The sequence below is a fragment of the Apis cerana genome, linkage group LG2 (genome assembly GCF_029169275.1).
Source record: "Apis cerana isolate GH-2021 linkage group LG2, AcerK_1.0, whole genome shotgun sequence".
NCBI lineage: Eukaryota > Metazoa > Arthropoda > Insecta > Hymenoptera > Apidae > Apis > Apis cerana.
In genome coordinates this window covers 15,680,916-15,706,751 of record NC_083853.1, presented here as the reverse complement: position 1 = coordinate 15,706,751, position 25,836 = coordinate 15,680,916, and the positions used below count along the sequence as shown (strand labels likewise).

Below are 25,836 nucleotides of genomic sequence, written 5' to 3'. Positions count from 1 at the left end.
ACCTCGTTAATTTATTCTCCTGGCCCGACATCCATTGAGATGGCGGATAGCAGGTATGTGTATGAATCATCCCTCGTGTGTATATATTACATTCTACAAACATGCTCATGCATTCGCTCTTTTGCACGTTCTGAATTCCCGTCGATGAACACTGATTCTTCCTCTCCTTCTTCTCCCATAATCTCTTTCCCCTTTACACATTTGTGTACGATTTCAATGGAAAAGGATACGTTCTTTAGATTTTAAATAAAATGTTTGAATTACTAATATTTTTCGATGCTATTACCTTTGTTTATCACTTTATCAGTTTATCAGTTTAATTATTAATTTATGAATCATAAATGCAACATTATCGATACATTTCGATGTTTTTCGAAAAGAAAAAAGAAAAAAAAACAGATTCGGATCATAATTCGTCATAATTTTCGTCAAAGAAAAGATATAATTTCGTTGCACAGATTGCGCGATCGAATTTTGAAAAAAAAATTCATTTTATTTATTTTTACATCGAAGAAGTACTCTTTGAAATATGTAAATGATTTAAATTGCGTGATCGAATAGCGATCAAAAGAGTGAAAATAAAAGAGACGAACAGAAAGTGTGAAAGAAACAAAGGAAAAAAAAAGTGAAGAAGAAAGGATGAAAAGAAAAAGGAAAAAATGTTTGGCAGATCACAGATCGTGTAATTAAAAGGCTCGCCGTCACGCAGAATCTTTTTTCTTTAATTTCAGCTAGAACAGGTAGCGGTAAAATCTCAGGAAACTAACATCTTTCTCTTTTCTTTATTCCTCCTTTAATTCTATATTCTCGTACACATATCTATGAACATTCGTTCTTGATTGCTTGATAACGAATCGAAGATATATTCTTTTTCGAAACATTGATATCTTTTTTTGCAAGAATTGAGATGAAAGAAAACGAATGAATATCTATGTATATATAATATTGAAGATGTATGCATATATACATATAAGTATATCTATAGACATGCTATATATAAAATAATAGAAAGATATAAATCTTTCGATAATCACACGATAATAAATATCATGATATTTGCTTCTATCTACGCAATGTATTTAGTATGATTATTTTTTTCAAATTTCTTTTTTTTTTTTTAGAAAATAGCTTTTCTCATTGTACGTCTTATTCATGGTATTATATTTATTTTCGATTATACGAATCGAAATATTTGATTATCCGTTCAACGCATTATTTTTAGAAAAGCATATCGAACCTCTCATAAAAAAAAACCTTACTCCGTAGAAGACAAAGTTTAAAGAACCTTCAAGAACTGGCCAATTAAATTGCGATTCGCAAATTAACTTTGGTAATTATGAGTGCTTCTAGAGAGCAGTGCGGTGAGGAAGGGTTGGTGGAGAGTTGGGATTACAAACGAGACGGCGGGCCTGGCAACTTTTCAGTCGCTTTTTATATAACTTTTCTTGTTAAGATTGTGATTATGAATTTTCTATTTGATCACCCTTCACAAGCACTTATGATATATTTATTTTCACGATTGATCGCGTTTGAAACTATGATCGCGTGAAAATTATGTGCAAATTTGCGATTAACTAAAATGCGACAAGATCCTAGAAAAAGGTGAAAAAGAAGAAAGATATACAGAATGCGTAGACAAAACTATAAAATATATATTTCCAACGTATCATAAATGAATAAATTGGTAAAAATTATAGGTATATAAAAGGTATATGAAAGTAAAGAAGAATTGCGAGATTTTATTTATATTTACATACGTATATTTGGAAATGCATTAAATATACATATATAGATAAAAACATATCATTATACAAAATGTGAATCATGACGATAGGTTGTAAGAGAATGTGTCACTTGTATTATCGCATTGCAAGCGTTGCAACCGGTAGTTTTGGATAATCAGCATTTGTAATGTAACTCTCTTTTAGTTTTGTGTCATTCGATCGTCTCCACGAATCGAGGCATCTCGTTCCATTCCATTCCATTCCATTCCGTTCCGTTCAATCCCGTCGCGTCTGTTTCTCTTGAAACCATTTCTCTCCTTTCCTCTCAACTCCATTTCGTTACGCTCTGTTCCACACCACTCTACTCCACTCCTCTCCTCTGCAAGCCCCGTTCAACTCCCTCTAACAGTTGCAACCAGTGTGACTATGGTTTCCGACGGTCGGTCGCTCATCCTTTTGCCTGTCTCGATCTAACGCGATGAAAACTATTCTTCGTCTCTCTTACGCTTTCTTCATCCCTTCTCCGTCGCGATAATATAGCTCGATCTCATTCTGTCGCACACGCGAGACACACCTCCCACTCGTAGCGCGCGACTGGCGTTGTATTCAGTCGACGTCGAGCCGGCACGCGTGTTGGCTGAATATTTTTCTCGCGTGTTCCCGAGGTTGCGCCGTTTACCTTCTTTCACCTCGCCTCGCCTTGCCTTGCCTTGCCTTGCCTTGCCTCGTCGTGCCGCGTCTCGTCTCGTCTCGCTTTACCACTCCTCGCCTCTCTTCTTTTTTTTTTCTCGCGTCCAGTTGTGAGTTCCGGAGAGTCTCTTTGTCAACGAGTAAATGCGAAAGTTGCGTTCAAAACGAGTAACCGCTCTGTTCGCTTTTGTGCCGTGAAACCGCAATGAGGCGTGCAGCAACGATGCTGGATCATTGGAGTGAGGACGATCTAACCGCCTCGTGTCGTGTGTGACCGCCAAGTCTTCGTCGTTTCGAACAAGTGGAAAGAAATGTCGAGTGGAAGGTTTACCAGCGTAATTGCTTTCGTTCGATATCCTTCGCTTCTTTCTTCGAGTTTCTCGTATCACTGTAACACGCGATTGAAACTAAACACGTTTTAATTAATCGTAATTTCGACGTTAATATCTGCCATCAGTTTTTCATCATAAAATATCAAAATATAATCATCAAAATATAATCAACTCGTGTTTCACCATTAGCTCCGGTCTTCTGAAACATGGATTTCGTAATTTTAAAGGTAAATAATTTTCTTTGATTTTTATTCGCTTTCACTCTTTATGTCTTAATACGTTCAATTTCAAAAGTCACGGCCATTCCATTTTATACATAGTATGATTTAAAATGTTGCACTTCGTCTGAGAGCAATTGTATATGTATTGTATTATATTGTACAAGTAGCATCTTCGAAATTATTATACATAAATTTTACAAAGAATATCGTTCAAAATAAGAAATCATCAAAATATTCAAAATTGTCGAATGCAAAAATTTTTCACCGAATCAAATAGCAATCATAAATTTAATAAGTAAATGTGATTTGCTATGAATAAGATAATAAAAATTACGAGTTTGAGAGTCTATTACACTTTCGCGTTTAATTTTTAATCAGAATGATTTCCATAATTTGTCACCAATTATGAGAATTAATCCTTATTAATCTTTCTTAAATTTCATTCCGTTATTCTTTTCTGAAGAAAATTGGCACGTGGAAAATGAATGCTTTTTTTTACATATACACACACACACACACACACACGTAAGCGTGATACAGAAAAATATAGAAATTCATAAACGAATTTATATGAAATTTTATATTTCTAAAAAATAATTATTTTTTTAAGAAAAATTTATAAAACTAGCATTCTATACTCTTTGTCTAACAGCTTTGTCATTTGTCTAAATTATGATCAATTGTAAATCCTTGGACGAAATGTACGAATAGAGACATTTGAATTTCTTAACACATTCGCGTTAGATAAATACAACGAAATACGACGATAAAGAAATTTCTACGAAACATAGTGATTCGAAGTATGCGTTTATCAACGTTGGTCGGTTATCGAAAAAACTGGCCCTGTTGTACTACACATTTGTACATGTTTCGTTTAATTTTAGCATTCACGATGCGATCTAGGGGATGGCGTATTCCTTCTCTTCTTTCTTTTGTCCTTTGGATCTTTCGTTTCTTTCTGTTACGCGGAATATCGAATGGTCCAAGTTACAAACATCTCGATACGAGAAAAGTTTTCTTTAATTGGAAAATAAATATGGAAAATCATTAAAATTTATCGAAGAATAATAGATGGTAAACGATGTTGATAAAAGAAATAAGAAATTATTTCTTATGCAGTAGATAATAAAAATAGAGCAAAAGATTTGAGCGCGATTAAACGAATTATACGCGATTATGCGTGAATTTCACCAGAATAGAATATAAGTTACAATTGATACGCGATTGTGTTCGCGTCGAAGTGACAAAGAGGATCCGTTTAAATCGGTAAGCGTGAAATAACGATTGGGGAGTGATTCGCAGCGTCACAAAAATCACTGTGCGTTTTCAACTTTGCACGAATCGATGAAAAAAGTAAAAAAATAAAAGTTGAACTGAACGTTAAGATAAAAATGTTAAGAAGTAAAGATGTTTGAGAAAACGAATAAGACGCACGGGAGTGCATTTGTTTCTCTGTGGCACATTCGTCGACGGGGCGGGATAGGATATAAATTTTTTTCTAGACATAACGAGCTTTTTATTCTTTGATCAATGATGAAGTATTGATAACATCGCTACCACTTTACGTGTCGTTAAACACGCGTCGCCTTTGCTCGACAAAGCAGGAACTTAAGTTGCCCTTTCTGAACTCTGTAACGTATCTATATGTATACATAGATTTAATTAGCGAAGGAAACCTGCGTGTCGCGCTTTAATATCGGAGCTTAATTTAAATGCATATCGTGCGACATGATGCAACACGCTTCTCTCTGCTTTGCTTGGTCGGAAGAGTAGATGGATTATTATCATAGACGAAAATAGCCTTTCTGATGGATGGCGTAAAAGGGAGAAAAGGACGTTGTTTTTTTCTTTTGATATCTAGAGATATTTATAAATTTCACTTAACCTTTCTCGACATGATCGAAAATGAAAAATGGACGGAACACGATCCTCTAATTTAATTTAAAATTTATATATATAAAATAAATACGTTGTTTCTCGTTTTTTCAATTTTGGAAGGCTTTTGTTTTTTCCTTTCTTCCGTTGATTCGAGCGCATTTTGCGAACTCGATTAATATTCAAAGTACGATTTATATTCTCTTTACGAGATCATCTCGTATGGTACGAAGCAATTACGAGAGTTTATTTGCTCGGGGTTTTCGAGATAAAGTAATCGGTGTTTGGTGGAGAGAAGAATAGAGGAATCACGTTTACGAGAGAACGTAGATCTTGCGGTAAAATGGTGTCACGATACTCGTAAGATTTCCAATTTAATTTGTTGGTTTTGTAACGATGCGATTGCATGGATGAAACGTATAAAGTATTCGTTATAATGCATCGAAGAGAAGAGGAGAAGATGAAATCGCAAAAATTACTCGATAACTGGGAACGGTTGAAAATATTAAAATTTTTTTTTTTCTTCGAACACTCCTCGTACTCGAGATAATTGCCATTTGCGCCAATAAAGTCGGAATCTCGCCAGTTTCTCGTACCTACTATACCTACTTCTCTTGCTCGTCACCGTTGTTTTCCCCCTTTTCCCTTTCTTCACCCCACCGTCGAACCCACTCTCTTCTCACTTCTTGCTTTCGTTCGTTCGTTCGTTCGTTCGTTACATGTTCGCTTGGTATGTATTTTATGTGCGTTCCTAGGCCTTTTCTTTTCGATCTCTTTTCCTTCCTTCCTTTTTTTCTCTACTGCGTCCGTGCGATATATCGTTCGATCTTATCTAACCACAACGAGAAATTTTACGATTATCGGTTAACGACCTTCTCTTTCCCTTTAACCGTTTGCTAGAGATATTAAAAACAAAATTATTTTACAAAAGGATTTCTTTAATTCTCTGTAATCGAGGACACGAACGTGGGCAGGGAATGTGGATATATATACTTGCATGGTATATAAATACATACCATATTTATTGACCGTATTTAATTTCAATTATCGATAAAGATATTTAAATGAAAAACAGCGTGGCGTTGTATCGAGGATTCGTATCAAAAAGAGATAAAAGAGTGCAGCGAAATCCATAAAATCATTGCCGTTGATCGCGTATTCGCCTTTTTCATTTTACAGCTTTTTCGTAATACCTACTGTTTACACCGCGACATAGAAACATAGTCGTTGCTCGATAAATTGAGAATACAGAATACAGTTTAATCGCACGTGTATTTCGTATCGATCGATAAATCGAACATTCGTACGATGCGTTTTGGCACCGTAATAACACCGTTACCACCATATAAGTTCGCCGGGACATTTTAATTAAACGATCGCCAATAACAGAGACAACACCATTGTCACCATCAACCGATCGTAGTTCTCAATCACGAGTATTAATCGCGTTAATTTTACAATCGTCGATAAACATTCTCTAATTAAAAAAATTTTACTTCGAACAGGTTCGAGTATTTTTCTCTCTCTCTCTCTCTCGACGAAGAAAAATAGAAAGTTAAAATAGAAAAGATCGTAACAAATTGGGTTTTTCGTTGGCAAAACTTTGTCAACGAAAGGATGTCTTTATTCCAAACCGTTCGTTACCGAGAACACAGCATAGCGTCGATTTTCGTTTTGCTTCTCGGATTACGCGGACACTCCCCGAAAAGTGGACTTGGCGCTGCAGCTGGCAAAACTGAAACGGAAAGAGTGAAAAGTGACGAGAGTGGAACGATATCAGCATCAGGGAAATACATAAAAGGGAAACTTTTCAACCGAAAGAACGTATCGTGTGACCGTAAATGTATGTGTGCGCGCGCGCGCGTCCACATATACGGTACGTGTATACGTATATATTTAAGTCTGCCTGGTGATCGCTATTTTCTCGCATCTCGTATTTCATCCACTCTCCACCGCATCGTGTACAACTTTTCTTACCAAGCATCGTGTTTTCCAATTCCCAAAGATCAATGCGCGTGAACCCGTTCCTATGAACAATGCAAAATATCCATCGCATGCTAATGTTTTCACCGTTCACACCGTTCACATCGGTTTCCTTTCTATCATCACACCCCTCCTCCATTTTTCTCTTCTCTTCACCGTTCCATTATCCATCGGTGATACAACGGATCACAATCGGATATTTCGTGGTCGAATTCGTGGCAAAATTTTTCATCTTCTTTTTAATGTACATTTTTAAAATTGTTTTTGAATTTTTCCTCATTCAATTGTCAATTTTATCATAACAGCCAGCTAAAAGGTAAAACGAGTAAAAAGGAAAATATACGCGATGCGATTAATTATAAAGTTTAAACAATACTTACACATACGAGATACATGTTATATATACATGTATATATACGTACTTCATACTCTCCATGCTTACTCGTTTCCACCATTTTTCATGGCAAGATTCAAACTTCTCGTTTAGATTCAATTCGAATCGATCACTTTTCTCGAGTTTCTCGAGTTTCTGGTCGGTCGGTCATCGTTAAGCGGTTATCGATCTTGGGAGAAATCGTGTTCGGTGTTTATCGAAAGTGGGTTCGTCGTGGCTGGAGCTCGTTAGCGTGCTAAAACTCGTTTAGTAGCGTGATAATAATGCGTGTCGGGCAGCGTAAAAAAAAAAAAAAAAAAAAGAAGATGGTGGATGGAACAAAAGAAAAGAGGGGAAAAAGCGAAGCGAAGGAGGGAGGGGAATTCGGGATGGACGTAGTTTCGTGAATCGAATCTATTCGATTCGATTTAACGATCGTTTTAACGTCGTTCCGTTCATCGACGAACCGTGAAATCTCGAAAAACGCGTTTAAAAATAAGGAACGAAAGTCGAAAATCGGCGTTGAAAATCGCAAAAATGTGGAAAAAAAACTTGTTTCTTTCTTCGAATTCGTTACTTTTTTTCTTTCTTCTTCTTCTTTTTCACGTGGAAAAGCGTGTGATCCGTGGAACGAAATAGGTCGAGAAGGAGAGAGAGAGACGGGGAAGGGTGGGGGAAGGTGGAGGGAAGGAGATAACAAACGTTGTAAGTGGTAGAATGGAATCGTTTGCGCGCGCAGATGCATTTATCGTCTTTATTACGAGCGTCGGGAATCACGAGTAGGTAGGCGGTTATTCAGTAACTATATTCGACCACGAAATCATTAAATAAAGTGGGCTTAACGAATGCACAAGTGTATAATCGTTGCGCCTCCCGCGCTACATTTGCACGCGTTTCCTCGTTTATTTCCCTCCGCGTCACACCAGCAGCATCGAATCCCGCCAAATTAATTTCGTCGAGCATCTCTACCTTCCATTATCGCGTACATTCCCACGGAACTAGAGAACACGCGAACGAGCAAGAGAAACTGCAGGAAGCTATTCCCCGAGCCATTTTCAGTCCTCGATTATATCGTGCATCGACGAGTCCTCGCCCTTCTTTTTTTCACTCGTACCCGTTTTTTTTTCCCTCCTCTTTGACTTTTTTTTTCCCCTTTTTTCTTTTCTTCTATTCGATTTTTTTCAACGGTTTCGGCGAAAATCGAAAAGCGAGATTTCGCGAGAAACGATCCATCCGTCTTACGCGCCCCCGTAAAGTTGTCGTAAATGTCAAATATGCGACGATGCATTAATTCTGTTGATAAAATCTAGACGCGGGATACGTGGAAGGATGCGTGGAAAGCTGTCGCACCCGATGAATATTCAGAGGCGTGGATACATCGATGGTGCATCGGCTCGTCCTTTCGAATATTCAGCGGCCGCATAGCTCCGTTTCGCTTCTTCGCCCCGAATATCCCCGTCTAGATATTTCGCCGTTTCGGGAACTACACATCCAATTTTTGACGAATGTTTAACGCTCGTATCCCGGGTCTAATTGGCCCGAAGATGCAAGTATATACCTGTCGTAATATCGTAATGCGTTTCGTTCTAGTTTTCTCCTTTTTACAAATAGGCAGGAAAAAACGAAACGTACGGGGGTCTTGGTTGAAACGCGTCAGAGATTATTAGAAAATTTCGGAAGGTATAGAATACACGAAAGGAAGAATAGAAGCCGCGGCACGATTCGTTCGATGCGTATCGACGTTTCGAATACGCCGTTTCAAACTTGGAAAGTACTTACTCGGCCATTGGAGGATATATAATTAATTTACTTATATACATATATATATATATATATATATATAGTCATGGTTTACGAGTTACTTTCTGTAATTTCTCGTCAACGCGTTCTCGACGCCAATAATGCGCTACTCGTATAACGAGTTTCCAAGTAAGGAGCACGGTTACAGCGTTTTCGAGCGGATGAAACAACGAGACGGACGCGTAGTTTTCGATCACGTGAACCAAGAAGTGAATCAATTAGGAAGCGACGATTCAATTTATCCTACTTCTCAACCCTGGTAGCGAGAGAAGCCGAGAGATGGTGAGAGATATACACGCGAAAAGCTGGGTATACGTGGGTGTATATATACTCGTGAGAAGTACGGCTCGAGTAGAGTAGAGGCATGGTAACTGGCCGCTGGTTGACGTTGAATGCGGTGCATTCATCGAGAGAGAGAGAAGGTTCCGCGGAGATGAACGGAGAAAAAAACGGGAAGATAGCATCGCCGTTTGAAACGGTTTAAAAAGGAAGCGAGAAACCGACACATCGTTTTCTGCCCTTCTTCCACGCGAGATCGTGTTCGATATCTTTGATGTTCCCGTAATAAATTATAATCCGAAATAATCCGAATTTCTTCTCGATTCGCCGTCTCTTCTCTTTCTTCCTCCTCCCTTAATACCGATTGTCCATCGATTATCGTTACGCGCGACTCGCACAATAGGCAATTAGGGATAAATCGAAACTATTGGTTTCGGTTTGCTCGTGTCGACGAGAAGGGAAGATTTTTTTTCCGATGGAAGGAAAGAAAAACAAAATGCATCGCGAGCATCGAATAAAACACGTGAGAATGATCAGAGTTTTGCGGTTTGGCCGATGGGCGGGAGTGGGGGAGTGGGAGATGCGACGAGGAGCGAGAGAGGGGAAAAAACAAGGGGGGGTGAAATTGGGCGAACGGAGGACACGGAGCGGAGTTGGGAGACTCGGTTCGAATTAAACGAATAGCAACGTCGACGCGTTGCCAGACGCGAGCGACGTTCGATCGTTGGAACGGGTAATTCGCTCGCTGTCGATCAAACGATGATGCATCGCTGCGCCCATCGGTAGCGGGGAATCGATCGATGGCGTTACACCGTCCTTTCTCCCTTTTCCATCCATTCGATTCCAACCATCCGACGGATGTAAGAAGAACGGAATGTCGTCGAACGCGTCGATATATTTCGAACCGATGACCGAGCGCGTCCGACGCGTATTGTGTTCGCTCGAAATGGGCGGGGCGAAGGTTTGCCTCTTATCGCCTCGCTCGACATTCGCTTCAAAAATACGGTGTCCCGTTGACCGTGTAATTATTCACGTTCGAAGCGAGCCTCTTGTTTTTCCACGTTCCATCGCGTACGATGAATCGTTCGTTTATTCATCGTTCATCGTTTCACGCCATCGATCTCGATCGCGATCTTTGAATTCACCCGCTCTTTCATCGCTCTCTCTTTCTCGTTTTTCAAATTTTTCCCCGGATTAGCTTTCGATCCTTCGCTCGAGGCGAAAAGAGAGGAAGAATCCATCGTTGCTCGCGTAGATTGTACCGTGGATTGTAGATGCGTGCCAAACAAATTTCCTTCCACAAATTGCTTCGTAATTACCTATATATACGTAGATGCCCGCATATATCGATTCTCTCCGTGTACGTTTCTCGTCATCGTCATACATCGGCTACATCTTTATTCATTTTCAAATTACGTTATTCCCGCACGTTTTTCTTCTGATCCTCCGATACCTACGCGATGTCGAAAGCGAAGAAAGCGAAGAGAGCGAAAAGCGTAAAAGCACGAGACTCTTACGAATCGAATCGAATCGAATCGAATCGTGTCGCGTTTCGCGGAGTGGAGAGCGGAACGAGGAAGAAAAGGAGAGCGTACGCTTCTTGCACGCGTTTCTCAGCGAGGGTGGAAAATACGCGAAAGAGCATCGAGGTCGTTGTATTCCCGGTAGAAAGGAGGGAGCTCTTTTCGCAAAGTCGAACAATCGCGACGCCCTTTCCAACGTAACCGGGACAACGCGCGAACATTTCTTTCCCGCGAACGAAAGAAATATGGCTCGTTTAGCAGTAAGAATTTAAGAAAAGAAAGAAAAATCCGCATCTCCGCGTTTCATCCGCCTTTAAAACGTGGGCAACGAGGGAGTAGCATACGAGCATTTTCGAATCTCGGTCAAGTTTTCTTTTTTCCCTTTTTTTCTTTCTTTTCCACCTTGCTCTCTCTCCTCCTGAAAAAATTCGTTCCGATTCGATCGCGGAAAGAAACACGCGGCGCTCTCTCTTCTCTCTCGAGAGAGAAAACGCGTATCCACACTCGATACGGAGAAGATGAAAAGAGATAGAAAGTGGAACGTATTCCGACGATGGTTGCCTCCATTGTCCATCGTAAGCGAAAGAATCAGGGCCTCCCTTTTTTCGTCGTTCGCTCGTACTCGTTTCTCCTTGCTTCCTCCTCCCATCCCGATTTCGCGTTCCCTTGCACTCTCGTATCCGCCTCTCTCGCTCTCTCTCGCTCGAGCGTTCCTCGTTCATTTTTTTTCTTCTTTCTCCCCCCTCCTTTTCTTTTTTCTTTTTTTTTTTTTTCTTCATTTATCTCCAGTTTGTTCGACGTTGTCGAGGCTGGTGACAGAAGGCAAGACCGACGCCAAGACCAACGGCAACGCCATCCCCTAAACACGGATGACTCGATCTCCCGTTCTCATCTCCATTCCCGGTATTTCTTCTCTCACTGACCCGTTCGATATTTTTCTTCCGCCTTGGAGCTACGACTTTGGAGCAAAGACACGGCGTGGAGCAGTTTTCAATTACTGTTGTTGCACTCGGTGCCAGGCGTGATATGCACGCAAACCGTGTCGCTAGGCGATGACCGACGGCGATGATGGAGAGGGAAACGAATGGGATGGATTCTCGAAACGCGTGCCTCACGATATATGGGTTACTGCGAACACAATCATCCCCGAAAGCTTCCACGCTGATTTGCGTTCTCGATATTACTGCGCCCGAATCGGAAACTCGCTCCGTGTTCCATTTCCGTTCTTTTTCATCATCTCTAAGAAGCCGAGAATCGGTATCGGATTTTCCGGGTCGAATCCACGGATCGATTCTCCCCCCTTTTTGCTCTCTCGTCGAGGAAAAAAGGGAGAGAGAAATCCGATCACCTTAACCTTTCCTTCCGTTTATTACCCGCGCAAATATCCACCTTCGTTTTCCCGTTACCTCGTCGACACGCCTTTCCACGACCACGCGTCTCGAGAGCGTGGTCAATTTTTCCCCGATGTATAAATTTGTCATCAATTCGCGTCGCTTGTTGGAAAAACGGTTGTGGAAAAATACATGGGATGAACAAACGCGCGATAAAAAGGAAGAAAGAAAGAAAGGAAAAAAAGAAAAAACGTTAAATCGCGTTCAAGGTACGCGTGTTTATCGGAATTCCATTTACGCGCGGCGGAATAGCAGTGTCGTCTGTCGTTCGAACGGCTGAGTGTAGATGGAGGGGCGGACGAGAAGGAACGAAATCGTGAGTGGGGGAAACGCAATTGAGCGAGTTTGGTCGCGTATTAAAAGCTAATTTTTCCCCCTCCCCATTGGGTGTTCTTTCGGTTAGATATTTTCCATCCTGTCGTCCGCATTCGATTCTTGTCCAGTATTGGCGATACGTATTGTTCGCTCGATACGAATCCGCGTCTATTGACGTTGTCGTTTGTCGAACGCTCTTTCTCTTTCTTTCCGCGTCTTCCTTCTTTTTTTTCGTTTGCCCTCCTCTTTTATGGCATCACGGCCTTTCCTCCTCTCTCCTCTCCCCTGTTCCGTAGCCGGCGAGCCGGTGTCGCTACCCATTCCTCACCCGTCGTCTATTTCTCTTTTTCTCTCTCCCTTTCACCTCGCCCCTCCCCCCCGTTGTAACGCGGCACCGAGCGCATCTTTATTAGAATTTTATTGGATCGCTGCGACCGCTTTCATTAAGCTGGATGTAGCTAATTGAGTCGAGGCTTTACTTCCGTTACTCCCTTTTTCTCAGTGTCCCGCGAGCCAACTCTGGCCGACATAGGTCGATACGAATCTCGTTGCGGGTACGGCGCATCGCTTCGCCGGGAACAACTGCCTGCAACTCGAACGTCTACGTTTCCACCACGCCGTCGCGTCGTCGTCGTCGTCGCCGTTTCGATTCCATTCTATTTCCTTCTTATCCCACCGCCGTCTCTCGTACACCGAGCTACGACAACACCCCCTCCCTCGGCTCTTTTTATCTTCTTTCCTCTTTTTCCTTCGCTTCCTTTTCTCTTCCCGTTTCTCTCGCACGCCCGCGCGGTGCGAGGCCGTTTAACCTTGGGAGAAGATGAACGCCCTTCGCGCGATCCTTCTTTCTCTTCCTTTTCTTTTCCTTTTTCTTTTATCACGGATTCAAAATCGTTGTCGTTGAGAGGGGACGATCGGAGATCGATCGGTTCGAAAGATCGGATCGGGTCGGGGGAAGCGTAAAAATGGTTCCCGGCGATTCGAGTGCACGATGCAACGTGTGTACCTAGCGATGCGCCTACTCGAGTTGTTGAAACTCCTCTATCTCGCGAAAGATAGCGATAATAGGTAGCGGAGAAGAAGGGCCCGGCCCCTCTCTCTCTTTCTCTCGGATAAGATCTTCGTACACGAATCTAACGATTTCCTTGAAAATCGATCGGCAAATATTGGCTCGGCTGTTATCGCTCTCGCCGTGCTTCCGACGAGGGAGCAATTTCTTCGAAATTGCGAATCGCGTCGAGAAGGATGTACGTAAGTAAGTACGCATCTCGACCCTTGAGAGAGAGAGAGACAGAGAGAGAGAGAATCTCTAAACGGAGATTCGATCTTTTTTTTTCTTTCCTTTCTCTTTTTCCTTTTTTCCATTCCGAAACGGTGGTTTGTTCGGATGATGGATAGGGGGACGCGCGAGGGGAAGGGAAAGGAAAAAAAGTTGAAAGAAAGCGGCGAAGAAGATCGTGGCGGTGAACGCGGATAAAACCGATCGTAAATTATTCCGCGCGTTTAGGGGGTTAAGCGACTCGCGTCCCTTTCAGCCACTACCAGTCTTTCGTTCCTTTTTTTTTTTTTTTTTTCGACGGGAAGCCCATCCCCGATATACCGTCCTTCTCCAACCGTTCCATGCCAAACGCGAGTCGAAGGAATAAACGGAGGGTAGAAATCGCGCTCGCCATCGTCGCTATCCTTTTTTCTCCTCCTCTTCTTTTTCTTCTTCTCCTTGTCGATTTTAAAATTTCGTGATCGCCATAACGCGCTTTTTTTGCACTCCCCCTTCCTTCCTTTCTTCCTTCCTTCCTTCCTTCCTTCTCTTTCTTTTTCCTTCGCTCGAATCGAGACACGTAACCGCATGACGTTTCTATCCTTTTCCTCGAGCAATTAGATATCCCTCCCAGGTGGAACTCCTTTTTCAGGTCGCTCGCACTCGTAATAGAGTCCAGTAGTGGGACGCGCGCGATAAACGTATCCGTTTCTCCACGAAAGCCAACAAGTCGTCCGTTGGTTTTTATTTATGGTTGGACACTTTGGACAAGTAGCGCCTCGTTTCTTCTCTGTCGAGAAATGGGATGGAAAAACGGGTGAAGTTTGGCGGGCGGGTGGGGGGCAAGGAGAAGGATGCGGAGACTCGGCGCTCGGCGCTCGATGGGCGCGTAAAAGCTTTCGCGGGGGGAGAGGGGAGGTCAACCGATCCCCTCCTTCTCACGCGTCTCATCTCGCTATAATCGAACCGCGATAGTCGGAGCAGCGGCGAACCGAATTTTCCGTTTCCACGCAGGTAATCTCGAAGATAAAGGAGAAAGGATGGGGAAGAGAGAGAGAGAGAGAGAGGGAGAAAGGTGGTGGACGTGGGTGGGAAGGATTTATTCGTTGGGACGTAGGATAGGGTCAATGTCGTCATCCGTGCACCGTGATCCGTGGCCACGTTTCATTCAATCGCGCGATCCAATCTCAATCCCGATCTCGATCCGGGAATCCCAGTCCCTGAAACTCGCTTTGACATGTTCCTCCCCTTTTTTTATCCTTTCCCGGAGAAGGATCCGACTTTTCCCTTCCTCTTCTTCTTCTTATCCCCGAAGGAAATTTTTCACTTTTCCCGAAATCGGCGTCGCTGCGTTCGTCATTTTTCGGAGGAGGAGGAAGCGCGTCTGGGCGTCGATAAACCGGAAAAAATACCTCGTCGATTCGCACCCTCGGCGAACGAAAAGAAGGGGTGGAGGAGGGATAAAAAGACGAAGTTGGTCGGGGGCGGATAACGTTTCTCGGAACGGCGTTCGTTAATCGCAGGCGTTAATTGCTCGAAGAATCGTTATTCGACCACCGTTCCCGCCGATCGATCGACTCTCTCTCTCTCTCTCTCTCTCTGCTATCTCGACGGAGAGGGAGGGGATTGGCCGATTCCCGACGGCGAAGAATTCGCGAATTCGCACGCGTTTGCATCCGCGCGAAGAGAAGGTGTTTGGGGAGAGCGGGAGAGGAGAAGACTCTAGACTCTCTCCTCCTCCTCCTCCTCCTCGAGTGTGGTGTGCCGGCCGATTGAAAGAGTTGGCTCGAGTGGAAAGGTGGTTTCGCGCGTACACGTTGAAACGTGGTCGCCTCTGGGTCTCCGCTCGTGGTGATGACGGTTTAGATCCCTGGAGCGTGATAATATTGTGTGTCGAAGCCAGTATTTGCCGAGGGGGTAACCGCGCTCGGCCACGAATCCGAACAAACTCCTCCTCCTCCTCCTTCTCCTTCTTCTTCTTCTTTTCGAAGCCAACTCGTCGTCTCTCGCGCCCAAAGAAATCCCACGTCCCCTTTCATCTCGTTCTTCCGCGCTTCCACCTCCACTTCCCTTCCCCCCCCTCCTCTTCCCCGATTTCGAATTCGAGCGATAAATTCGATCGATCGCTATCCCGTGCACGGAAAAATCTTTCTCTCGAGAGAGCCTGCTCGATATTCGGGATCGAAGCGGAAAACTCGAATGTTAAGGAAGGGACCTGTGTTATCGATCGATCTCTTCCGCACCGCCGACAACACACACGGACGGAGGTTTTTCATCGCGCGTGGGCAAACAGTTGCTTTGTTTTTTCCGCTCATTAGCGAGACCGAGAAGGGGTTTTTCATCGACCAAGGGTTTAATCTCAAGATTCCACGTAGCGAAGCGATACGTTCGCTTACGTATGGAGCAAAGCCCTCGATACCGCACCACAATACCGCAACCGCGTAATGAACCACGCGAGGTATTCGAGTCGCGAGAACCGGTAATTGCGAGAGGCTGGGTGGGAGGGGGGAAGGGAAGCGTTTGTTATATCGGTCGCCCCGCTCGTTGTACGCCGTTCCCCGCTTCTCTAGGAATAATACCGAATAAATCGTAAATCGTTTTTCCGCGCGAGAGAAGAAAAGCAGCGATCTCTATCGCGTCGTCGTCGCGACGAGAAAGTGTAATTAACGAACGAGAATCTGTGGAGACAAAAGTCGGACGCGATCATCGGTCGGGAGAAATCTGGAGATCCGGAGGAGGGGGACGTGGACGTGGAAGAAGAAGAAGGGCGCGACGAAAGCTCCGCCGGTGAAATTCTCGCATGGGCGAACATTCCAGCTGGGAACGCTCGAATTTCTGCTCGTCGACGTCGTTTACGTGTCGACGATTACCTTCCGCGTTCGCTCGATCGAGGAATCCTCCGTGGAGCGTGAAAACCGAGGGATTACCGGTTACTACCGTGGTGGAACGAGTTAACCGGATATCGTTTGCCTCTCCACTCGTCGTTAAACTCGTCGATAACTTCGGGGCGCGAGTGAATCTCGGTATAAAAAAAAAAAGGAAAGGAAAGGAAAAGAAAAGAAGAAAAATGGGCAAAGTTCGGATCGATGGATCGATCCAACGATTTCGCCACGAATAGAAGCTACGACGAATACACAAGGACGGGATAGGAAAACTTTGAGAGACGACATGGAAGATTCGCAGACGAAAGGGAAGGGAATAACGTAGAGAGAGAGACACGAGTTCGATTAACTCGCAATCTTGCCGCGACGACACGGCAGGTAGTAGTATCCTTGATCCATGACCCTTCCGAATCTTCCCCTTTCTTCCATCCAATACGAGAACTTTCCTCCCACGAGAAAATGATCGAAAAGTTGGTTTCGCCTCCCCATCTTACGAAACTCTTTATCGAGGGACGACTATTTTCCTACCAACTTTCCACCGACTTATCTCTCCCTCTCTCTCTCTCTCTCTACATTCGTATTCTCGATAAAATTTCGTTAACGAGGGCGATCTGCGTTCGAAGCGTGGGTCGAGGACGATCGATGGCGAGGACGAATAGGATACGAATACTAAACGCGGTTGCCTCGTCTTCGTTTATTTATCGAAGGCCAACGATCACGATCCTCGTACGAATAACGGCTTCTCGAAAAGGAGAAGAGCGGGCGGGTAACGATCGGCGTTATGCGCCATGTATCGCGCGGAGGCGGGGAGAGGGCACGATTCCGTCGATTGGATAGATTTTCGAAAGGCGGGAACAATGGTGGTGAGCGAGCGAAATTGGATCGCGTCTGGATGCTCGCCCATAAAAAGCGAATCGTTTCCATTCGTCGGAGGAGAGAAAACGGCAACAGGAGAGGGAATGGAGGGGGAGAAGAGGTTTTGCAAAAAAAAAAGGACGAGACTCGATTTCGTCGAACGAAATCCTTTCCACTTTTTCCCTCTCCTCCTCTCCCCCTTTTTCCCGCCGATGCTTTCGACTCGATCGCGTTCGATTTCCCCTTCGATTCCTTCTTCGATCGATGCTCAAAAGGCGAGAAAGCCGGGACGAATCCGATTGGATAGTTGGAAAACTCGTTTCCTTCCTTCGCGGACTGCTCGATATCTTTTTCTTCCGGTCCCGGTTCCCGGGGACAATGGGCGGGAAAAATTGAATTTCGCCCTCGCCCTGCCTTCCTCTTCCCCGCGTGGATGAGCGGATGAGAAACAAATTGGCCGAGAATCCGTGAGCGGAGGGGGCGAAGGTGACCGAGCGGAGGAAAAATAAAAGGAGCGTGAAGGGGAAAGGGAGGGGAAGGAAGGGATCGGTTGCCGCAGGGGATGGTTAAAGAATAGGTCGTCCGTCTCTCTCCATCTCTCTCGGTTGCTCTCCCGGTAAACGAGAATGTTTACGCCAAGTGGCGCTAACAACGGCTATTATTAAGGAAAATCTTGCTCTCGTCTCTTCTCTTCTCTTCTCTTCTCTTCTTTCGAAAAAAAGGCTCGGTCGTCCGCGCGACGCACTCTCTCTTTCTCTTTTCTTCTCTCTTTCTTTACCTCCTCGGTGGATGGATGGATGGATGGCATTTCGCCGACACTTTTCTCCTCCCCCTTTCTTCTCACCGACTCTTCTTCTCATTTGTCTCGCGAAGGGCAATCACCGCCGCGTGCTCTCGCGGGGGAGGAGATCGGTGGTTGATAATAGAGGATAATCGATCAATCCGGCGTTAAGCGAGTTAAGGAGGAGCAACGCACGAAAGGGAGAAGAGAGTCTGGATGGAAACCGCGTGGAAGGCGTGTATCGCGGTAACGAGCGGAGGGAGGAGGTGCGCTCCAGACAGAATAAATTAATCGAGAACGAAGCGCTGGCAGAGGTCCAGTTAGCCGCGTTTCCATGGGAGTCTCTCTCTCTCTCCCTCCGCCCGTCCCTCGAGAACGAACGGGGGGACACGCGTTCTCCGAAACCCCGTGGTTCCTTGGACGAGAATTCGAAAGAGAGGCGTGGAGCGTCGAAACCCCTGTGAAAACGACCTAACCTCGCCGCGAAGAGGGGGAAGAGGAGCGTGGCCGATCACGGATGGCCGAGCGGAAAGGCAGAGTCATCCGCTTCGGTCCCGCGTGCGCGAGAATCCGATCGCGAGCGAGGAAGGGAAAGGGAGAGATCCTTACCTGCTCGCCCTATTTTTCGTCCCCTCGTTCGACGAGGGGAGAAAAATATCGAAACGAGTCGAATTGGAATTTCTCGAATTTTTTCGAAAGGATGGGGAAGAACGAAAGTGCCGTTTATCCCCTCCCCCTTAAATCCTTTTTACGGGGTTGTTGCGCGATTGGAGGATAAATAAATAAAGGGGATAGAATTTTTTCGCGCAATTTTCTCGGGACGGGAGGGGTAAGTAAAAGTAAAAACGAGTCGGAAGGGAAGAAGAGGCACTTGACCGCGACGGTGACTCGCGGTAGAAAGATGGGTAGGCGAATAAGCGACTCGAGGTATCTACGCTTTTTTTCCTTCTTCTTATTTGCCGAGCGAGAAGGGAAAAAAAGTGGGAGGGGAAATCGAATCGGCGTTGTAGTACGCGCGAAGCTGTGCCTTCTTGGTCGGCGAGGGACCGAGAGCGAGGGGAGGGAGGGGAGGGAGGAAGAGGAAGAGCGGAAGCGAGGCTTTTCCCGTTAATCCGTGGCTAGAGTGGAGCTGGCGTTGCGTATAGACGAGCGCGAGATTCGCCGACGTTTTCACGATTCTCGGCCCATGCGAGATACGCCTTTCCCTCCCTATTCGTTTTCAATTTTCCTCTTCCTCTGCCCATGGTTATTTTCGTCTTCCCTCTACTAATCTACCCCGGTGGTTGGATCATCGGTGGCGGGATCATCGACGATGTTTCTCCCCGTCGAAGGATCGATCGTAAAAATTCGACATTCCTTTCCGTCGCTCGTGTGCGTCGGATAAAAACGTGAGGAAACGCGAGAGAGAGAGAGACGATCGATCAAGGATAGTTTTTTTCGATTGGCTCGCGTTTGGTGGTAAACGATCTCGATGAGTGGAACAATTTGATGGATTGGTGAATTTTTTAATTGGAAACGCGATATCGATCGTTTCAGCGTAAAAAAAAAAAAAAAGGCAACGTTATCATCGTTAATTTCGCTCGAGCTCGAGCTCCTCCTCCTCTTCCCGATTTCCCGTATGCGCGCAATTTCGAGCGAGCAGCCTTCGCCGAGGAAACGTCTCGATTCGTTCCGCTTATGAACGGATGCGGCGACTACGACGACGACAACGACGACCGACGACGTCGTCGGTTCAACGGACGACGATGTTTCAACGGAGGAGGAGGAGGAGGAAGAGGAGAAAAAAAAAAAGAGAAATTTTCATACTCGAGGAAAATATTTGCGCGCGTGGCTCTTCCCTTCTCCTCTCTATCTCTTGTCCTTCATCGACGATTTGCTTTACACGCGATAACCAAGATCTCCCGTTCTTTCCCCTTCGCGAAAGTTTTCCAAGTTCCGTTCCACGGGGATCAACGATCGAATTCCTTCCTTCCTTCCTTCCTTCCTTCCTTGTTTCTTTCTCCTCGGAGGTATTCGGCCGAGGTGTCGAGAAACGAGAGGGGGAAGGTTCAAATTTACGATTACTATTAATACTTCGAAAGATTCGGGGCGCGTGCCGCGACGCGACGCGACGAGACGCGACCGGGATGGGATGGGATGGGATGGGATGGGACGAGACCGAGTGAAATCGGAGAAGCGAAACTTTTCTTCGAGAAAAGCACGTCCAAGCATCGGGATAATATTGTAATCGCGACGAATTGTCGGCGATCGTAACGGTTTTGGTCGTGGTGGTCGTCGTCGACGTGGTCGGTGTTCAAAGACCGAGCACTTCAGACTTCCGTGTTTACGGAACGCGAGCGACAGCTCGACGGCTCCCTTTTTTCTTCCTTGTACGCGATTCCTTCTCCGCCGCACTTCCCTCACCGCCTCTCGCGCTCACAATTCGCGCTTTGCCGACAGAAATGCCAGCTCGTTCGCCTCTTCCCTCTCGCCTTCGTTCTCGTTCTCGCCCTCGCCTTCCCCCCCTCCTCTTATTCCCTTACCTTTGCCCTCTCCCTTACCTTTCCCATCCCCTTTTCTCTCCTCTCCGTTTTCTCCTTACCGCTCTTAACCACCACCATCTCCACCACCAACACCACCAACACCACCAGCCGCTACCATTACCATCACCCGTACTGATTCCAACTATTTTTTCCTTTTCCCAACAAAGCGATCCTCGTTTCGATCCGGGACCGTGTTTCCCGCGACGCGAGAAACACACGATTTGTCACACGTGATCCGAAAAATTGACCAACCTGTAACCGAAACTGTAATGAAAGTGAAAAAAGAGCTGTGGATACGATTGGACGGGACGCAGACGCGATCCTCGTCGCGGAATGAAAAGGGGCAGGGAATGAGAGGGGGAAGGGGGGAAGAGAGAGGTGAAGGCGAGCGAGCGTTCTTCGTAAAACGGTGGAAAGCATCCTTCGACCGTGACTAATGGAACGAAAAGATGGAGCGATTGTCGAGAGAGAGAACTAACCAGCGAACCAAACTATCGATCGGAAAAATTACAAAGAGACTTCTGGTTTCTTCGCTTCCTTTTCTTTTTCCTTTTTTTCCTTGCGCCCCTTTCTTTTTTTCCCTGCCGATTGATCGGTCGATTGAAAAGAACCAAGTCGGTGACGCGAGAAAACGAGATCCGTTTTATCCACGACGATATATATATATATATATACATAATAGACGATGGAAGATACGGTTGGCAAATTACTCGAAATGGGATCGAGTCCTAGTGGGACAAGCTAGGAGGCGCGACGAGCTTTTTCCATTTGAAGAAAAAAGTAACGATTAACGCATCGAGTGGTATCTCATCTTCGCCTCGTTTCCTAGTCGCGTTTGAACGTCTCTCTAACTAAGAGTGAGGTTCTTTCCACTCTTCGTTTGCGTTTTCCCTCCAATTGACCTAGTCGCGTTTATTATTGATACATATTCCCAACTCGATTATTAAATAAAGGACTCGAGATATCTATACATGTAATCGTTGAACACGTAATCCATCCTCTCTCCTTTTGTTTCTTTCCTGCGATATACATATTTCTCTTTGATACGTACACGATCACGTATTATAATTTCTCAGGTAAATGGTCAAGACGTTTCAAATTCGAGCCACGAGGATGCGGTACGTTGCTTTCAATCGGCCCAAGAGCCGATCATCGTGGAAGTGTTGCGACGTCAGCCGCAACAACAACAACAACAACAACAACAGCAGCAGCATCACCACGGTCACCGAGTACATTGTGCTCAAGAGGAAAAAGAGTCGGAGAGACGAGAGCACGGAACGAGCAACGCTTGGCCGAATCTCGTCTCGACCGCGGTGCAGACCGATTGGGCCGGACTTATAGAGACGGAGGAGGAGGTCGTGGACGAGCAGCCGAACGATAGTTTCGAAGATTTTCTCGCGCACGACATCGACTTTGAGGTAAGTAAGGAAAGATGGTGGCGGTAGGGGGCGTTCCACTACGATCGCCTTTCCATCAGACAAGACGAGGCGTTCGTGGCGCAGAGAGAGAGTTTGGGCATTAACTCGGAAAAGTTTATTAAGGTTAAAAAATTTCCCTCGAATAATTACTTATTAAAATGCTCGAACAACACGAATTTATTCCACACAACTGTAAACCTCGACCATTACGATCATCGTGCGAATTATTATTCACATTTCGAGCGATAAATTATCGAAGTAAACTTGGTTCGTAAACTTCGATCGAATTAAATTTTCCTCGTCACTGGTTCGGTTAACGAGTTAACGGTCCCGATTACAGGAGGTCACGTTGCGGAAGACGGGCAGCGCCGAGAAGCTGGGGCTCACCGTCTGTTACAGTTCCGGTTCGGGCAGCGAAGACGCCGACACCGAGGTTTACATCTCGGAAATAGTTCCTGAAAGTTTGGCGGCGCGCGACGGCCGATTGCGAGAAGGCGATCAAATCCTCAGGGTAAACCCCCACCATCATCGGACCCGACGAATCCGTAGAAACGGAGTTCATTCGATTACCAACCGCCTTGTCTAATTCCAACCTGTGCGCTACCCTTCTAATCCCGTTAAAGGGATCGTAATCGGCGGAACAAAGATTCGGCGAAATCGGATCGAGGAACGAATCCGCGGATTTCCCCTCTCTCTTTCTCGTTTCCTCCTATCCTCGATCGAGACGTATTTCGAAGAGTTCGGTATTTATTGGGACGAAAAAAGTTATTATATTCGTTATTACAGGTGAACGGAAAAGACGTGGCGAACAAGGAACAAACGGAGAATCTTTTCGCCGAAACGAAGAACGCGGTGACCATTCTGGTGAGCCGATGCCTGTACCAGGTAAAAATCTCGCTCGAAACATCCCTTCTTCTCCGATTTTCCGTAATCGCCGATTCTGATCTGTGCTCTGTTCCAGGACGACGATTACGAGGAGAGGCGCGCGTATCGTCGGGTGAGTAGGGCGCTCGTCGCCCGTCCTCTTACTCTCTCTCCCCCTTCAGTCAGGGACCAACGATTCCTCTGGTGTTTTCAGGGGTCGCCGTTGCTCTCGCCGGACCACATACCCTCCTATCAGAACAGTTTGATCGAGCAATTGATCCGGCAACAGCAACAGCAGACGGAAGAGCGAACCAAAGACTCGGAGGAGGACGGGTCGACGCTGAGGCCTCCCGTTCCTGGTCACACCCCCTCGTCCACCTGTTCCTCCCAGGCCTCGCAAAAGGGAGGTAGAAACGGCGCGTCGCCGGCGCGACACGCGGACCACGAGCGCGGCAAACAATGGGCGCAGGACGCGGTGAAGGATTGCTCGAAGAAGATGGAGGGCCTCTGCGTGCGCGGACAGTCGGGTTGCGGCGAGGGGGGCGGCGGGGGCGGCGAGGGAGGGGGAGGGACGACCTCCTCCCCCTCCGTCAGACTGGCAGAAGCGTACTCGAATCACGTGTGGAGCGAAACGGAGCACATCTACGAGACGATACCGGAGTCGGATAGCGAGCCGATCTATTCCTCCCCGTACGAGCACCATCGCCACTGGCACCATTCCTCCAACAGTCATCACGGGCCGAGCGTCGTTGCCACGGCTCAAACCACCGCCGTTTCCACCGCGAACGCGGTCAACGTTGCGTCGAGCGCCGTGATCCAATACACGCAAACCGGGCAGGGGAGTCAAACGTCGGCCGGCAGATGGTATTGCTCGTCGAAGAGCAACAGTTCGGGCGAGGAAAAGGACAGCTCGAGCGCTTACAATACCGGCGAGTCGTGCAACAGTAATCCGCTCACGTTGGAGCTGCAACGTGGCGAGAAAGACCATCACAAGAGCACGCTGGTTCTTTGTCCCCCGAAGATGTCCACGATTCATCATCACCAGCAGCAACACCAGCAGCAGCAGCAGCAGCAGAGATTCGGCTGCACGTGTTCCGCTTTTACCGGTAAACAGATCAACAGAAATTATTCGAACAAAAGAGCGTCGAGCTCCCAATACTACAAGGATCGCGCTACGGATTCGACGAGCGCGGGCAATCTGCCCGCCGACACCATGTACACCAATATCGCCAATCTTCAACAAACGATGCTCTTGCAGCAACAGTTGTTCAAACAGGCGCTTGATCGGAGGAACTCGACGATCGCCGGTTCGAGGGAGAGCAGCAGCGTGACCGCGGTCGCCGCCGTTCCCGCAAGCACCGCGAAGAAATCGAGGTCTCACGGCAACTTTCAAGCGCCGAACTTGACGCGATACCAGTTTGTCGGCAGCCAACAGGTGTGCACCTCGTCCAACTCGTGGATACCCCCGGAGGACAAAGGGAACGAGGTGCAAATGGAATGGAAAGTGAAAAGGCGAGCGGACGGAACCAGATACATCGCGAGGAGACCGGTCAGAAATCGTATTCTGAGAAACAGAGCGATCAAGATATCGGAGGAGCGGGCTGGCCACAGCACGGAGGACGACACCATGTCGGAAGTAAAGGTGGTCGCAGCTTCTTCCAATTCCATCGATCCCTTTTCACCCGTCATCTCTCTTTTCTCCCTCGTGTTCCAGGTCGGCAGATATTGGACCAAAGAAGAGCGTAAAAGACAATTGGAACGTGCCCGAGAACGTAAGCAGAGGCAGCAAGAGTTTCAATTGTTGCAGCAGCAGCAGCAGCAGCAGCAGCAACAGCAACAGCAGCAGCAGCAGCAGCAACAGCAGCAGCAGCAAACCAACGAGTTATTGACATCCGAGCATGGAGAACACGAAAAGCTCGCGAAGAAGCCGCTCAATATTCTCGAGCTTAGTCACAAAAAAATGGCTCGTAAGAAAAACACCTTGGACGACTTTACTACGGTTCAAGAGATGCTGGTCCACGGAAACAGGGTTGGTGGAACGGGAGGTCCTGGAGGAACCGGGGGCAAATTGATGGGTCTTCTTTCGGTAACGACCGTTTGAATCGCGAACCGCTCCCGTCGCTACTTCTTCGTGCTTCCTTTTATCCACTGTCTCACCGTCAATTCTGATCTCGTTGCTGTTCCTTCACTTTTTTCACCGTTTCTCTTTATCCTTTCGACGATCTTACGATTATTTCGCATGATCAACGCACACGTAATAACTACTGAAATTAGAAGTACGATCGCTTTTACGAATTTCTATTTTATTCCTTTTCTCTCGGCGATTTTTCGTTCGTTTCGAACGTGAAAACTAACAAACGAGTCGCATCGCATCGTTGAATATCGATAAACGCCGTATACGGTTGTACATATTTCTTTCGTATAACGATATAAATGTATGTAGATTATTTTACACGAGTTAAAACTTGTATGGGCGAAGAAAATAGAATAAAAAAAAAACGCTTTTGTAGATATGTACAATAACGATCGTATGTAACGAATAAGACGCGGATAAAATTGTAAATCAGGATTCTGTGCCCCACAAGGAAAGACGGAAGGATATTCGCACTGTTTCCTAACAATATACGATTCTTTTAAACTTTTAAAGTTTTCTTTTTTCTTTTTTCTTTTTTTTTTTTTTTTTTGGGACAACGCGTAATGTCGAGTTGTCGCGTTGAGCAATGTGAAACAGGTAAAAATGTGCCGTAAGA

The 25,836-nt window shown here is 45.9% G+C and overlaps 1 protein-coding gene across 5 annotated transcripts; it reads left to right on the top strand.

Moving 5' to 3' along the window:
• Positions 1-1,725: 1,725 nt before the first annotated feature.
• LOC107992459 (PDZ domain-containing RING finger protein 4) lies at positions 1,726-25,732 on the top strand. 5 transcript variants are annotated; one of them, XM_062071743.1, is made up of 7 exons: positions 1,726-2,973; positions 21,881-22,222; positions 22,563-22,733; positions 23,009-23,107; positions 23,184-23,219; positions 23,301-24,728; positions 24,801-25,732. In XM_062071743.1, the coding sequence occupies exons 1-7, from the start codon at positions 2,953-2,955 to the stop codon at positions 25,185-25,187; spliced, it is 2,484 nt and encodes an 827-aa protein (XP_061927727.1). In that variant the 5' UTR covers positions 1,726-2,952; the 3' UTR covers positions 25,188-25,732. The 5 variants fall into 5 exon arrangements, with proteins under 5 accessions (XP_061927727.1, XP_061927729.1, XP_061927725.1 ...); XM_062071745.1 differs by lacking the exon at positions 22,563-22,733; XM_062071741.1 differs by having other exon boundaries at positions 23,301-25,732.
• The last annotated feature ends 104 nt before the right edge of the window (positions 25,733-25,836 follow it).